The 12,770-nt window shown below is 47.3% G+C and overlaps 5 protein-coding genes across 5 annotated transcripts; 4 read left to right on the top strand and 1 right to left on the bottom strand.

Annotated features, from left to right (window-relative positions):
- Positions 1 to 1,248: 1,248 nt before the first annotated feature.
- N7487_010201 (uncharacterized protein) lies at positions 1,249 to 1,590 on the top strand (the record flags this gene model as incomplete). The annotated part of the gene is made up of 1 exon (XM_056877931.1): positions 1,249 to 1,590. One exon carries the CDS (start codon positions 1,249 to 1,251, stop codon positions 1,588 to 1,590), a length of 342 nt encoding a protein of 113 aa, XP_056726511.1.
- A 1,913-nt stretch (positions 1,591 to 3,503) lies between these two features.
- On the top strand, positions 3,504 to 4,221 carry N7487_010202 (uncharacterized protein; the record flags this gene model as incomplete). Its single annotated transcript, XM_056877932.1, has 2 exons — positions 3,504 to 3,949; positions 4,017 to 4,221. 2 exons carry the CDS (start codon positions 3,504 to 3,506, stop codon positions 4,219 to 4,221), a joined length of 651 nt encoding a protein of 216 aa, XP_056726512.1.
- A 1,770-nt stretch (positions 4,222 to 5,991) lies between these two features.
- N7487_010203 (uncharacterized protein) lies at positions 5,992 to 6,782 on the top strand (the record flags this gene model as incomplete). The annotated part of the gene is made up of 2 exons (XM_056877933.1): positions 5,992 to 6,503; positions 6,575 to 6,782. 2 exons carry the CDS (start codon positions 5,992 to 5,994, stop codon positions 6,780 to 6,782), a joined length of 720 nt encoding a protein of 239 aa, XP_056726513.1.
- Positions 6,783 to 7,296: 514 nt separating this feature from the next.
- N7487_010204 (60S ribosomal eL33 domain-containing protein) lies at positions 7,297 to 8,968 on the bottom strand (the record flags this gene model as incomplete). Its single annotated transcript, XM_056877934.1, has 7 exons — positions 7,297 to 7,801; positions 7,905 to 8,047; positions 8,115 to 8,168; positions 8,317 to 8,326; positions 8,464 to 8,584; positions 8,731 to 8,768; positions 8,920 to 8,968. 7 exons carry the CDS (start codon positions 8,966 to 8,968, stop codon positions 7,704 to 7,706), a joined length of 513 nt encoding a protein of 170 aa, XP_056726514.1. The 3' UTR covers positions 7,297 to 7,703.
- Positions 8,969 to 10,805: 1,837 nt separating this feature from the next.
- Positions 10,806 to 12,665, top strand: N7487_010205 (glucose-6-phosphate dehydrogenase; the record flags this gene model as incomplete). The annotated part of the gene is made up of 7 exons (XM_056877935.1): positions 10,806 to 10,895; positions 10,949 to 10,969; positions 11,028 to 11,378; positions 11,442 to 11,639; positions 11,693 to 11,777; positions 11,839 to 12,495; positions 12,553 to 12,665. 7 exons carry the CDS (start codon positions 10,806 to 10,808, stop codon positions 12,663 to 12,665), a joined length of 1,515 nt encoding a protein of 504 aa, XP_056726515.1.
- Between the last annotated feature and the right edge of the window lie 105 nt (positions 12,666 to 12,770).

Consider the following 12,770-nt stretch of genomic DNA (forward strand, 5'->3'; position numbering starts at 1 on the left):
TTTATCAGGCTCCTTGTCACTGGACTCAACCGTATACGTACCTACATGTGGGCCATTCAGAAGTTTTGACTCTTAAACAACCTTGGAACACTTATTATATCATGTTATATTAGCCCATGATCATCCAGCAGCCCTTCTATAGCTTGCTTTGGGGCGCGTATAGGATACGGACAACTAAACTTATAGCACTGCTATATGATACTAGGTTGAGCTATGCTCGAGTTGGTGGTGACAAAATCTCCATGTCTCTCTTTTACAATGGTCAAGATTCGTCCTAAAACCACATAACTGCCACTCTTGGGATAGGCAACCTTGAAGACATACCGTGTGGAAATAATGGAATTTTTACTCAGACACAGGGGAAAGCTCTATAAGCTATCAAAATCTTAAACTAAGTGAGCTATTCAACAAATACTTACCCCTGGCCCCACAGCGAACTGGTTTACACCTTCAGATCTGATACCTTATTTGTGCCTCAGGTCGATAGAATCTTGTCCTTATATAAGAGTGATTTCTTCTCCTCGTCTACCTCTGGGCATCAGCCTGTCTCAACCCATGGGGTTTCTCCTTTTTTTACTTCGCTATTATATCCCCAACCTACTTGAAACTCGAGACCAGATACTGGTGATTCCAGGTCATCAGCCGGCAGGTTTCCCTTGAGCCTCGATCCCTGTCTCTCTTTCCCTCGCTTTACTTTCACTTTTCTTTCACTTGGTCTCTTTCTTCACTTCTCTTTCATTCTTCTCTCAGGACATGGCGGAACAACACCATATACGTGGGATCGAGTATCTGCATGACAACATGTCAAGCCTACACGGTATGGGTGTCTCGCGGTTTCAGGCAATCCTGTTAAATTGCGAAGAAATGCCATGAATGATTCAGCCCCTGAACAACGAGATTGCGGGTATGTTCGGGGGATTCGAGGAATCCCTGCTTGTAAAGGATCAAGTCGTCGTTGAGTGCTGCTAGTGACGGCGCGAGTTCGAAGACCTGGGAATACCACTCATCTGAACGACCTACAGCGGCAAGTCTAGGGAAATCCCATTCCCGGAGCAAAAGCCATGTGGACCTTGCCAGGACCTCCAATGCCCTCTGGAGTACTAGAAGGAGGCCATATTTGCCGACGATGAACTAATCAAGGCCCGTTCTGACCCTTCGACTACCACTATTTAGCCTGTCAGGAATTAGAACGGCGCGCGCCTAACTGCGACCCCGATAATCTCAGAGGGTGCAGCCTTGACCGTGAGTATGACTAGAACTCGCACAGACTACGACCGGGACATCTGTATCCCTCTGTACTACCGGAAAGAGGCCATTCTGGTTGATCCTGGACTGCTTGAAAACGTATCTGACGCTTCACCTGACACTCTTCAGCCTGGGGTGTGCCTCCTTTTTGACTTCTTGGTCAACCACTCTCAGCAAAGCTGGGACCGGGAAGAAGACCCATATGATCCTGTCACTCGCTGTGATCATCGTACGGAGTCCCGAGGACACTGTAATCCTAGATCCAACTATAAGGTCTGCTCCGCCGCCTCAGTTGGTGCCCTCGCAAGAAATATGGAGTTAGGAAGGGGGAACGTGGTCGACTAGCAAAAGGTTCGCTGCCACCACGCAGGTGGCGATTGTCAACACAGAGTGGGAGTCGAAAGACTCCTCAGCGAAGATGAACTAAGGTTCATAAGGTGAAGAAGCTTGTCGGGAGAGCGACATTTAACTAGTGGCATCGAACATGGTCAAGCTTTTGCGTGACAGGCTCCACGGTCACATCATCTCCCTCAACGCAGACCAGGCTTACTGATGTTGTGATGTTGACGATCCACTGACCAACCTTATACATTGATACAGCTCACATCGGGATAATTGATAAATACCATGACCTTTGACTGTCCTTGTTTGATAACACGAAATCCTTCCTGGCTCGGTTCAGTCAAATTTGCACTTTGTATAGTAAGGCAGGCGAGTTGTTTGTCGGCCTTTTTTTTTCTCGGCATATTTTTGCCGTACCTTTCAGGCTTAATTCAACCTTGGTCCTCTCTTGTATTAGCACTTGCTTGTGAGTTGTTAGGCTCGCATAGTCACGGTCATATTGTGTTCTGATATGCTGGTCCGAGATCATCCATAGTTCCTTAAGGAGTGGGTCGGACTTGTGTCTATCAGGACATTAGGACCCACATATATCCACTCTCCCCACCAATTCTCCCTCGCCTCACTTTCTCTTCCCCTGTGCTTAGAATGAATTGAATTGCCTCTTTTGTTTGAGAAAATCAGCCTAGGAATATTTTCGGGTATCAATGCTTGGCAAAAGCCTCATCAGCATTATACCATGCTCATGCCATAGCGTATACCAATGCTTTCTTTTTCTTGTTTTGTTTCGCTGTAGTTCTTGTTGAGATCACATAGCTTTCTTCTCCAGTTACCAACTCTCAGCTTTGAGTATTGACTCGCATTTTATTATGCACTTCGACGGGTCCCTTTCTGTAGGTCCCTCCTGATAGTTCTGCTTGTGCTCCTACGTTCGCATTTCAGGGGGCTTGGGGATCTGAGGTTGCCATTCACGTGGCTAATCTACTCTTAATATTATAAAATAAGAGGCCTGTGCCTGAAACAGAGAGACCCATGGCAAATACTGGCATTAGTATGATCAGATGACTGACGAACCCAAAACGCAAAACAAGAAATAAGGTCGCAGGGACCGGTAATCTTAGGCGGTTGGTCCGCCGTAAAGTCGGCGTATTATCCTGCCCCGGCCGGATGAACACGTCAAGGGTGGTATTGGGCAAAATTACCAGGTCAATCCGGCCGTCACCCGGGAGTTTGAGTGATCGACAATACAATGGCGCCCCTCAGTTGATGGATATTGGATAGGTTCTTCGAACTTCGAAGACATCTGTGTGGGATGGGGAGTAGCTTGAAACATGCTAGCTCATGGAATCATCGGGATTGGATATATGATGCTGCAAGGCCAGGGTCCAAAGTTTGGTTCTCAGCTTACGTGTTCATGTGAGCCTCAGTGTGTTCCCAAGGTCCAGGCTGTGTTCATTCAACATCCCCCAACCTCACACGGATGCCTGAAAGATCTAGTCCATTTGGGGAAAGGCCAGAGATCCTGGGGTCCAGCCTGCATCCATTATTCCACCGGCCTTTCCTTTGTTTTCTCCCAATATGACAGGCTACGTCACTCTGTTACATTTTCCGGTCTGGATACAGCCCTCAGAACCTATTAGAAAGGATCAACCCTCGATGACTACACTGCCCGGCTGGCGTTCCTCTCCCATTGGAGGGAGCCAGTGGCATCACTTCACCCGAACATTGTGGCTTGCAATAAGGTGCAGCAGAGCCACAATTCCAGCACATAGCCATTGATTCTTCACCGTATATCATATATCGCCGTTGAATTCCGAGCATATAAAAGCCCAAATCGCCACTTGAACCCTGTTGATTACTTTACTTCCACAGCTCTGTTTGATTATCCAACATTTACCTATCACTATTCTCATACCACGATGGCATGGTCTCCATATAGCGTCCCCCCAAAAGCTTCTGGTATACCTGGTCAAGATCAAGGCACCAAGGATGCTTATCACCCCCATGGGTCTGCTGCTCATCAGTATCCTCCCGCTCTGGCGACAGAACCGTTTATGTTCCCTGAGGACCATCTTGCGTACAATACTCCTATGCAGAACCCCTCTGCACCAGTAAATCCCAACTACCAGATGCCCTTTCTCCTAATTCGTACCGACTTCGATTCTCCCCATCAAAATACGGTACACAGTCCTCGTGAGCTCTCGCCCATGGGCTATCTCAGCTCTGGGCCCAGTACTGCGTGTACCACACCATCGGGGTCGGGACCATCCACTCCCGCCATGCAAGAGATGCCCCAATCAGGTATCGGTGGTCATGAAATGCAGACCATCTATGGTGCTACCCAAACACTTAGACCGAGGCACGAGTAAGCCATCCGTATAGTGCCCAGTTATCATATCATCACCATGCTAACATCACCCTTTTCCTTCTAGCGGCCCTCACGAGACGTACCAATGCAACTGGAAGGACTGCAAATACCGCGGCGTGTTCTCCCGCAAGGGCGTTCTCATGCGTCATATAGAAACGCAGCATGTCTCGCCTCACTCAATTGAATGTCCTTTGTGTGACAAGATGTTCTCTCGGCGGGACAATATGACCGAACACTTGGGGAGGGTTCATTCGCAGCGATTAAGATAAAAAGCTTGAGTTTGCATTATGTCTGGAGTCACTGGAAGAAATCTTTATGTGGGGTTTGGATTATGGTAGATTGGCGCTTGATGTTGGTATTCAATGATACCCAGAGTTTTGGAGTTTGGTTTTTGCAGTGATTATATTTTGATTGGGAAGAAGAAAAATGGAACATTGGGCAGAACGTAGGATAATAATACATTATTATTATTATACGAGTAATAATAGGACTATCGACTGTCCAGCTCATGCAGCTAAACTCCGCCCCATACGTTTGCATGCATATACGAGCCCACGAGCCCACCACCAATGTAGTTCGCCCGCAAATGCACTTCCCGTCACATGTAATCACACTCGGCGCTTAGGCCAACGGTTGAGGCTCTTTTTGTTATTTCGATGCCCTGGGGTAAATTAGAGATCGTCTGGTCTGTAAGTAAACAACGCCCGACAGAGTTCCCGGAACCCTAACTTGGCGGTAGAAAGTCTGGCATGATCGGGAGGATCACTAACCTCTCTTCCATCCATGGCTATATCTAATGTAGAGTCCCTAGAATAGATATGCAGTAATATTATTCTAATATTCTAATATTTTACAACCGCCCCCAGCGCTAGCCATAATTAATACAATGTAACCCTGAAACGAGGATCGTTCTGCAACTCAAATGGCTACATGTAGTTCGCATAATGAGACCTTTTAAGGTAAATCTTCAATTTTTAATTATCACAGTCTAACTGCATGATGTAAAGCACAAGGGTAAAATGAAACGGGCGTTAAAAGTGTTTAAAAAGAAAAGGAAAGGAAAGAAACGAATCTAGCCTTGAGAATATGTCGATCTCTCGTATATCCCCAATCAGCCTTGTGACTCCGCGTGGTTAATGATCTGCATTTTCCAGACGTGACGTGGCAACCAAGGAGAACAAGTTCATCGTAGTGAATAACATTGAATATCAACCGATTCCTACGCCCAGGTCCATGGGATTGGATTTGGTGCATGTATGTCTCAGTTACTTTCTAATTTTATAATCCCATGAAATGCACTATACAACACATCGGGACTAGCAATAACCGAAGATGGGGGTCAAGATCTATTATACAGATTGGTCACTCTTAGCCCTCGTTATCAATAGCATTTAGTGTCAATGCTGTGTCGACATGATTCGCTCGTCGTCTGCAGCATTATCACACTACATATTATCCTCTTGCCGCTTTGGGGCAACACTTCTTCGGGCCAGAAACCGAGAAATCAAGAAATGGTGGGTTCCCTGCTGCCAAGGACCCTTGGAGACCGGGATATCATGCTCAGCTCGGTAAAAGAGCCACGAATAATGATTCCGTTGTCATTGGAATGGAACTTGTCCCTATGTAGTAATGTTGGACATGGGCTTGATGCATAGAACGAATGCCCTGCTTTCTACAGCGCAAGACGAGTTTTCTAGAACAATTCTGGGGGCTAGTCCAAGTAGTTGCGTCAGGCTCCCCCAGTTTGATGCCGCCCGTGCTTCCTTTTTTTCTTTTTTTGTTCTCTTTTGTCTATCTCTCTCTCTATCAGTGGTGTGTAGTCCCCAAGTGCGGCTTTTAGTAAAGTTGACCTACCGATTTTAGTGAGATTGGCCAGTCCTGCACCCAGAATCACATTAACTCGGATTTATAAATACTCAGCTGTCCTTCATCGGCTCAAAGAAATATTATTCCTATCTAACCACCCACTATCATTCGTGTAACTTATCTTCACCTTCTCAACGTTCACACTCCACATCCAGGTCGGTGATTATACCATGATGGCGTGGCCAACACGCAACAACAAGTCAATTATCTCGGAGGCCGCGTTTCAATGGTCCGATGCCGAATTGGATAATTGGAGAACCGAACATCTCAAAAATCCCGAGACTCTTCTGTTGTCTCCGTCGCCTGATCCATCAACCGCCGCGAGAACACCCACCGCTCGACCTCTTTCATACAACTATCAGTTCCAGCTTCCCTCCACACAATTCCCCTCTACGCCCGTTGCCCCTGGGGCAATGCTGTCCCCCACTCCTTCGTCGTTATATCTAGACCCAGGCGCTATCAAGCGGTCCGTGAACAACCACAGCCCAAGATCCGTTCCAACCCAAGCAACCCACACCGCCCCCTCCCCAGCAAGCCTTTATGACGTTGGATGTTCCAGCCCCTGGGATGACCTCCCAGTCTCGACACCCATAATAAAAGAGACACCTCAGCTGGATGAGGCGAGTAATGGGCACAACCAGACCAGAATGCCGGGTCGCTCTCGTCAACGTGGAGCCAAAAGAAAGTGTGTATTTTCTTCCTTTCATCCAAGGCCGTCATAATCATCGTATACAATGCTGAACACACCTCGACTAGGGAGAACGAGAATTATGGAACCTTCAAATGCGAATGGAAGGGCTGTCAATATGACCGTCTATTCTCGCGCAAGGGTGTGCTTATGCGGCACATTCAGACTCAACATATCAATCCGCGGGCTTTCAAGTGTCCCTGGTGTGACCATGCTTCGAGTCGACGGGAGAATTTGAAAGCGCATAGACAATCGATTCACAAGGAAACTTTGTAAGATTTCATGATGGGATGTATGGTTTTTGGTGTTGGCTGTTTCGGATACCTTGTTTTGCTTTTATATACTCGGGAATATATACTTCGGCTAGAGTGGAGTTTGGACAGGATTTTATGTTGGTATATATATATATATATATGTAAATTTTTTTTTCGCGGTTAATTTTTATGAGAAAATTAAAGATGGAATTCACACGTGGGAGCTGGAGCTGGAGTAACATGAAACATAGAACACTGATATAATCGAACAGAGCGAAAAAAGAGTGTCCTCCATTTCCAAATTCAGGTGGTGGTTGACATGGGGAGGATCCACATCACACAACCTGGGGAATCAGGCCGAATTAGGCCGCACAGGGTCTATGGGTGCTATCTAGAGCTATAGCTAATTTGTTTAATTCTAAAATGATCCGGCCGAGGTCTATTTATCTTGCTGTTGCCATGGGAAGTATGATTTAAGTTCGCAAAACGTGCATGCCATGGTAGATTGGAGCCAAAGCAAGGAAATGCAATTTTCTTCTATAACAAAAGACGGAAGACGGACGCACGAAGAAGCGGATCGATTGACCGGTTTGTTGAAATTTGAAATGGTATGGAATTTGGTGCGTTTAAGCGTCAGATACAGAATGGGAGAAGTGACGCTGCGCGACCAGACACATCATGCTCGCCAATTGTAAGAACAAGGAGAAATATCGAGACGAAGCTCGTTCCCAGTATCTTGGGGTCGACACAGCTATGAAAGTGTAAAATTTTTTGATTCGTAGGGCTTTGTTGGCCCTGCCTTCTCCCACGAACAAAACGTTATCAACCCGCCAACTCCATCACCTCAAATCAACATCGGCTCGTTCCGTCGACTTTTCCTTGCCTGACCGACCGTCTGTGCGAAGAAGGGAATCGCCCACTGAAAACAACACAAAGAAGCCGTTTAGATGTTGGAGGGGTAGAGCATAACGCGGACGGTAGCGCCGAGGGACTTGGGGGGGAGGTTGTTGCGGAACTTGGCGCGCACAACACCGGAGTTGCCTGGAACGAGTCAGATAAAACGAAATTCGACCACAAAAAAGGGGTTCCAGACTCAGAGGGCCATTCGGAAATGGACTTGAGACTAGTTATTGAATTCACGTACCGTGCGGCCGGGTGACCTTGCCCCAGATCACCCGAATGTTGGAGCCGCGGACCTCACGCTTAGCACGGTAAACGAAAGCGACCTTCTTGCCGAGGTAGAACTTGGCGGACTTGGTGTCATCAACACCCTCGATCTTGACCAAGCTGTATAACCATATATCAGATTCCATTTCATCGAGTATTCAATTTCATGTGCGCAGGGTGTAGATACCTGGTGTTGGGAGTCAGGGCGTGCTTGGAGCGCTGGAAGCTCAGGTGACGTCCCCTGTAAAAAAGAAAATCGTATTAATGCTCTGTTCATATCGTATTTTGTTTCGATTTGAGTGGCGATGTCTTGTGTCCCCCAAATCGGTTCTCCATGTCGAATTCGTGTATCCTTAAATGCGACGATGAAAGTGCGGTGATTAACTTACTTGACGTAGACTAGAAAAGAAGAAAATAGTTAGCACATGTCTTTTTATCCAGTGTGCGACCACACAAGGTGTCTGCTCGAGACGCGGGTTTGCGATTTCGAGACCGCCAAAACGACGATCGATAAGACGTTCGAGGGATTCACTCACGGCGGTGTCCTTGTTCCGAAGGCATTGTGTCGGCGTTTCTCTGGGGAGCGGGCAAGGAAAGAAAGTCGAAGGAATGACCCGCAAGATCAAAAGTCGTTCCCGTTTGTCGTGGTTGTCGTCGCTTCGATAGAGTCAGGCGCACAATCAATTTGGGCAGCCGTGTGTTGGTTTTCGCCCTAGCCCAAACGGGATCTTAGCGAGCCACAGACCACGTGATGATCAGGGCTAAGCGAGATCCCGTGATGGACACACCGCTCTCCATCTTACATCAGCGATTAGATAGGCAGAATTTGAGATGAGATAAGCTTTTATCGGGATTCTTATTTCTCCGATCCGAGCCCTCGAGGTCATTTACCGATCATTTACCGCCCTACTTTTTTTTTCTGCCACTCGGGCTACTGTAGTCCGACCGGGCGAGTCCAAGCCTGCAAGCCTGCAGTTATCCAGCTGACAAACCTAAGCCATGACGACAGGGGTTCCCACCTTCAAAGTTGAAAGGTTTCATTCAAAGAAAAAAGCAATACGGCAAAGGCTATCGTTGGCAGCCTGAGATAGTGAATTGTTTTCATCAATTCTAGCCAGCTTGAGAACACAAGAACAATCAATATCTTCAAAGGATAGCAGTGACATGATCCGGGTAGTCCTCCGGTAGATTTGTATACTTCAGACCGAGACCACTGATTGGGAAATCTAGAAGTTCCTGTATCCTGCCCCACATCCTGGCTGACGGATCACTGACTGCCTTTGGGACCGGTTATGTACAATATACAAAGTAATGTATTGATTGAAACTCGGGGCAACTTTCAAGCGGACTCGTACGAGAGACCTCAGCAACCAGACTAGGGTTAGAGTATAGTTAGATAGGGTAGTATAGTATAGGTAGTATAGCCCCCAAGTAGCACTGAACGGTTAAATATGTATGCTCCGGATTCGGACCCTCTAGTCATAGATCGGGTCAATACCAGTCTCAAACCGGACTTAAGAAGGTGGCCTCTCGCGGGAAAATAGAATCCGTCTGGGACAAAATGACAAATGTGCCGATCCATCCCCACGATTTGGGTCACCGGTCGAAGTTCTTATCGAGTTGCGTGCTCAAGGTCTGTACGATGTATTGTACTTGTTCTTGCAGATTCGGTACTTTAATTTGATACACCCTCTTGGAGGATTTTAGTGGACACACTGCAACCTTCCCCTCGATGTGATGACCTTTTATCCTAATGTAGCTCCGCTTTAGATACATATGCATATTACTACACAGGCTGACCGCAAATTTGGTCATAAATATAATATAGCTGCCATAACTCCGTATATAACATTGAATATTGTTATGGACACGTATCACTCCACAGTCTCAAATTCAGCCTGTTTTGTAGGTGCAGTGTGATCCGCACCTATAAGTGAACTGCATCTCTTATCAGATGACCTCCCCCTATTTTCTTTCTCTCTGAAAGCAAGCTGTTATTAAAACAAGAATAAGCGACGTGCTCACATCGGAGTCCCTTGACAATTGCCCCGATCTATTTTGTATCACCCCGAGCCCCGACCCGAATAATCTCAGCAGTGCTGATAGATAACCCTGGCTCCGCGGGGCATTGATAATCAAAACGGGTAAGATCCCGTGGGATCTAAGAGTGGCTCAAAGTTCAGGGTCGATAACAATTAGTAGGAAAATTGGACTTGAGACTCTCCATGACTTGATATGAGAAAAATTGACTAAAAATTTGCCACGAGGCTAGGAGTATGTAGGTCCAAAGTCCAGGATTAAATAATAGTCTTATGTACTCTGTATAAGTAAGAAAATAAAATCCAATAAAAGAAATTATCAAAAAACACCTAAAAGGTGATAAATACGCCTGGGAGTCATAAAATACAATACCCAGAAGCCCCACCAGCCGAAGCTGTGAACTTCCGTTAAAAAGTACTCCGCCGGGTCCTGTTGGTGTTTCTCAACATTCTTCTTCTTTTTTTTCCCTTTTCCAAACTTGCTCAACTCTTCTTCATTTTTATTTTTGTGTATTAAGCGGTTGGTGAAAGATGTCTAGTGTGATCAACCAGACCGATGACCGCCAGGGTGCTGGGTGAGTTTCCCCTCCTGCGTCTCTGACATCACTCCTACCCCCCCCGGTTGCGGAAGCCCACCCGCTGCCTCCAGCTCAATTCAACCTCACCTTATCCCCAAAATTGTCCTATTTTGGAGTTATTGCCTTCATCCCGATAATACTCAATCCCTTCCTGGAACGCTCTCGCAGACCATATCTGCTCAGAGAGCTTCCCCACTCAACCCCTCAATTGCCGCGTCAAATGCAAAAATCTTTCTCGGTCAATTAAACCAAACACTAACAATGGATATCGCATTCAGCACCATCGAGCTCAAAGATGATACCATCATCGTGGTACTAGGCGCATCTGGTGATCTGGCGAAGAAGAAGACCGTTCGTACCCCTCCAGGATGTGATGACTCTTTGATGTACTAACCAATCTATAGTTCCCTGCACTCTTTGGCCTTGTATGTGCTATTTCCACTAACTAATCTAGTTCCTCCCCACTGATAACTTCTGCTCTAGTTCCGCAACAAATTCCTTCCTAAGGACATTCGAATCGTCGGATATGCACGGACAAAGATGGACACCGACGAATACCTCAAGCGCGTTCGCTCGTACATCAAGGTCCCCACAAAGGAGATTGAAGATCAATTAGATCAGTTCTGCAAGATGTGCACCTACGTTTCCGGCCAATATGATCAAGATGATTCGTTCATCAACCTGAACAAGCACCTCGAGGAGATCGAGAACAACCGTCAATCGAAGGAGCAGAACCGCGTCTTCTACATGGCACTGCCTCCCAGTGTCTTCACTACTGTGTCCGAGCAGCTGAAGCGCAACTGCTACCCCAAGAGCGGTCTCGCTCGCATTATTGTGAGTTTCCCTGGACAGCGCCCAAAACGAACCTCATATTAATACACCTATCCTGTTTAATAGGTCGAGAAGCCCTTCGGTAAGGATCTTCAGAGCTCCCGCGACCTCCAGAAGGCCTTGGAGCCCAACTGGAAGGAGGAGGAGATCTTCCGTATCGATCACTACCTTGGTAAGGAGATGGTCAAGAACATCCTAATTCTGCGATTCGGCAACGAGTTCTTCAATGCCACATGGAACCGCCGCCACATCGATAACGTTCAGGTATGTGATGAAGCGATCTTATTCCTGAATTCGGGTCCTAATGTCCGCTGCAGATTACATTCAAGGAGCCTTTCGGCACTGAGGGCCGTGGTGGATACTTCGATGAGTTCGGCATTATCCGTGATGTTATGCAGAACCGTAAGTATATTCAATCGCACTGACTAGATGTAGCAAAAAAAAAAAGCTAACAATTTTACAGACCTTCTGCAGGTTCTCACATTGCTCGCCATGGAGCGCCCCATCTCCTTCTCTTCCGAGGATATCCGTGACGAGAAGGTCCGTGTTCTCCGCGCTATGGATGCTATTGAGCCCAAGAATGTCATCATCGGCCAGTACGGCCGCTCCCTCGACGGTAGCAAGCCCGGTTACCTGGAGGACGATACTGTGCCTAAGGAGTCGCGTTGCCCGACTTTCTGCGCCATGGTTGCATACATTAAGAACGAGCGTTGGGACGGCGTTCCCTTCATCCTCAAGGCTGGAAAGGCCCTGAACGAGCAGAAGACCGAGGTTCGCATCCAGTTCAAGGATGTCACCTCTGGTATCTTCAAGGACATTCCCCGTAACGAGCTTGTCATCCGTGTTCAGCCCAACGAGTCCGTCTACATCAAGATGAACTCCAAGCTGCCCGGTCTCTCCATGCAGACGGTGGTTACCGAGCTGGACTTGACCTACCGCCGCCGCTTCTCCGACCTCAAGATCCCCGAGGCCTACGAGTCCCTGATTTTGGATGCCTTCAAGGGCGACCACTCCAACTTCGTCCGTGACGATGAGTTGGATGCCAGCTGGCGCATTTTCACTCCCCTCCTGCACTACTTGGATGATAACAAGGAAATCATCCCCATGGAGTACCCCTACGGTGAGTTTATCCGCTTCCCCCTTCTCCAACCATAACACATAGCTAATTTATATCTAGGCTCCCGTGGACCCGCCGTCCTTGATGACTTCACTGCTTCATATGGCTACAAGTTCAGCGATGCCGCTGGCTACCAGTGGCCCGTCACTACCTCGGCCCCCAACCGGTTGTAGGTTTTCGAAGTATAGCTGTTTATGATGATTATGGGAAGCGGATTCGGGATACAAAGGAATTAAAATCTCTATTTTCTGACTCTGGTTGATTGACCGGCAGGCAGG

The sequence above is a fragment of the Penicillium crustosum genome (genome assembly GCF_028827405.1).
Source record: "Penicillium crustosum strain IBT 35664 chromosome Unknown utg000004l_segment0_segment0, whole genome shotgun sequence".
In the NCBI taxonomy this organism is placed as follows: Eukaryota; Fungi; Ascomycota; class Eurotiomycetes; order Eurotiales; family Aspergillaceae; genus Penicillium; species Penicillium crustosum.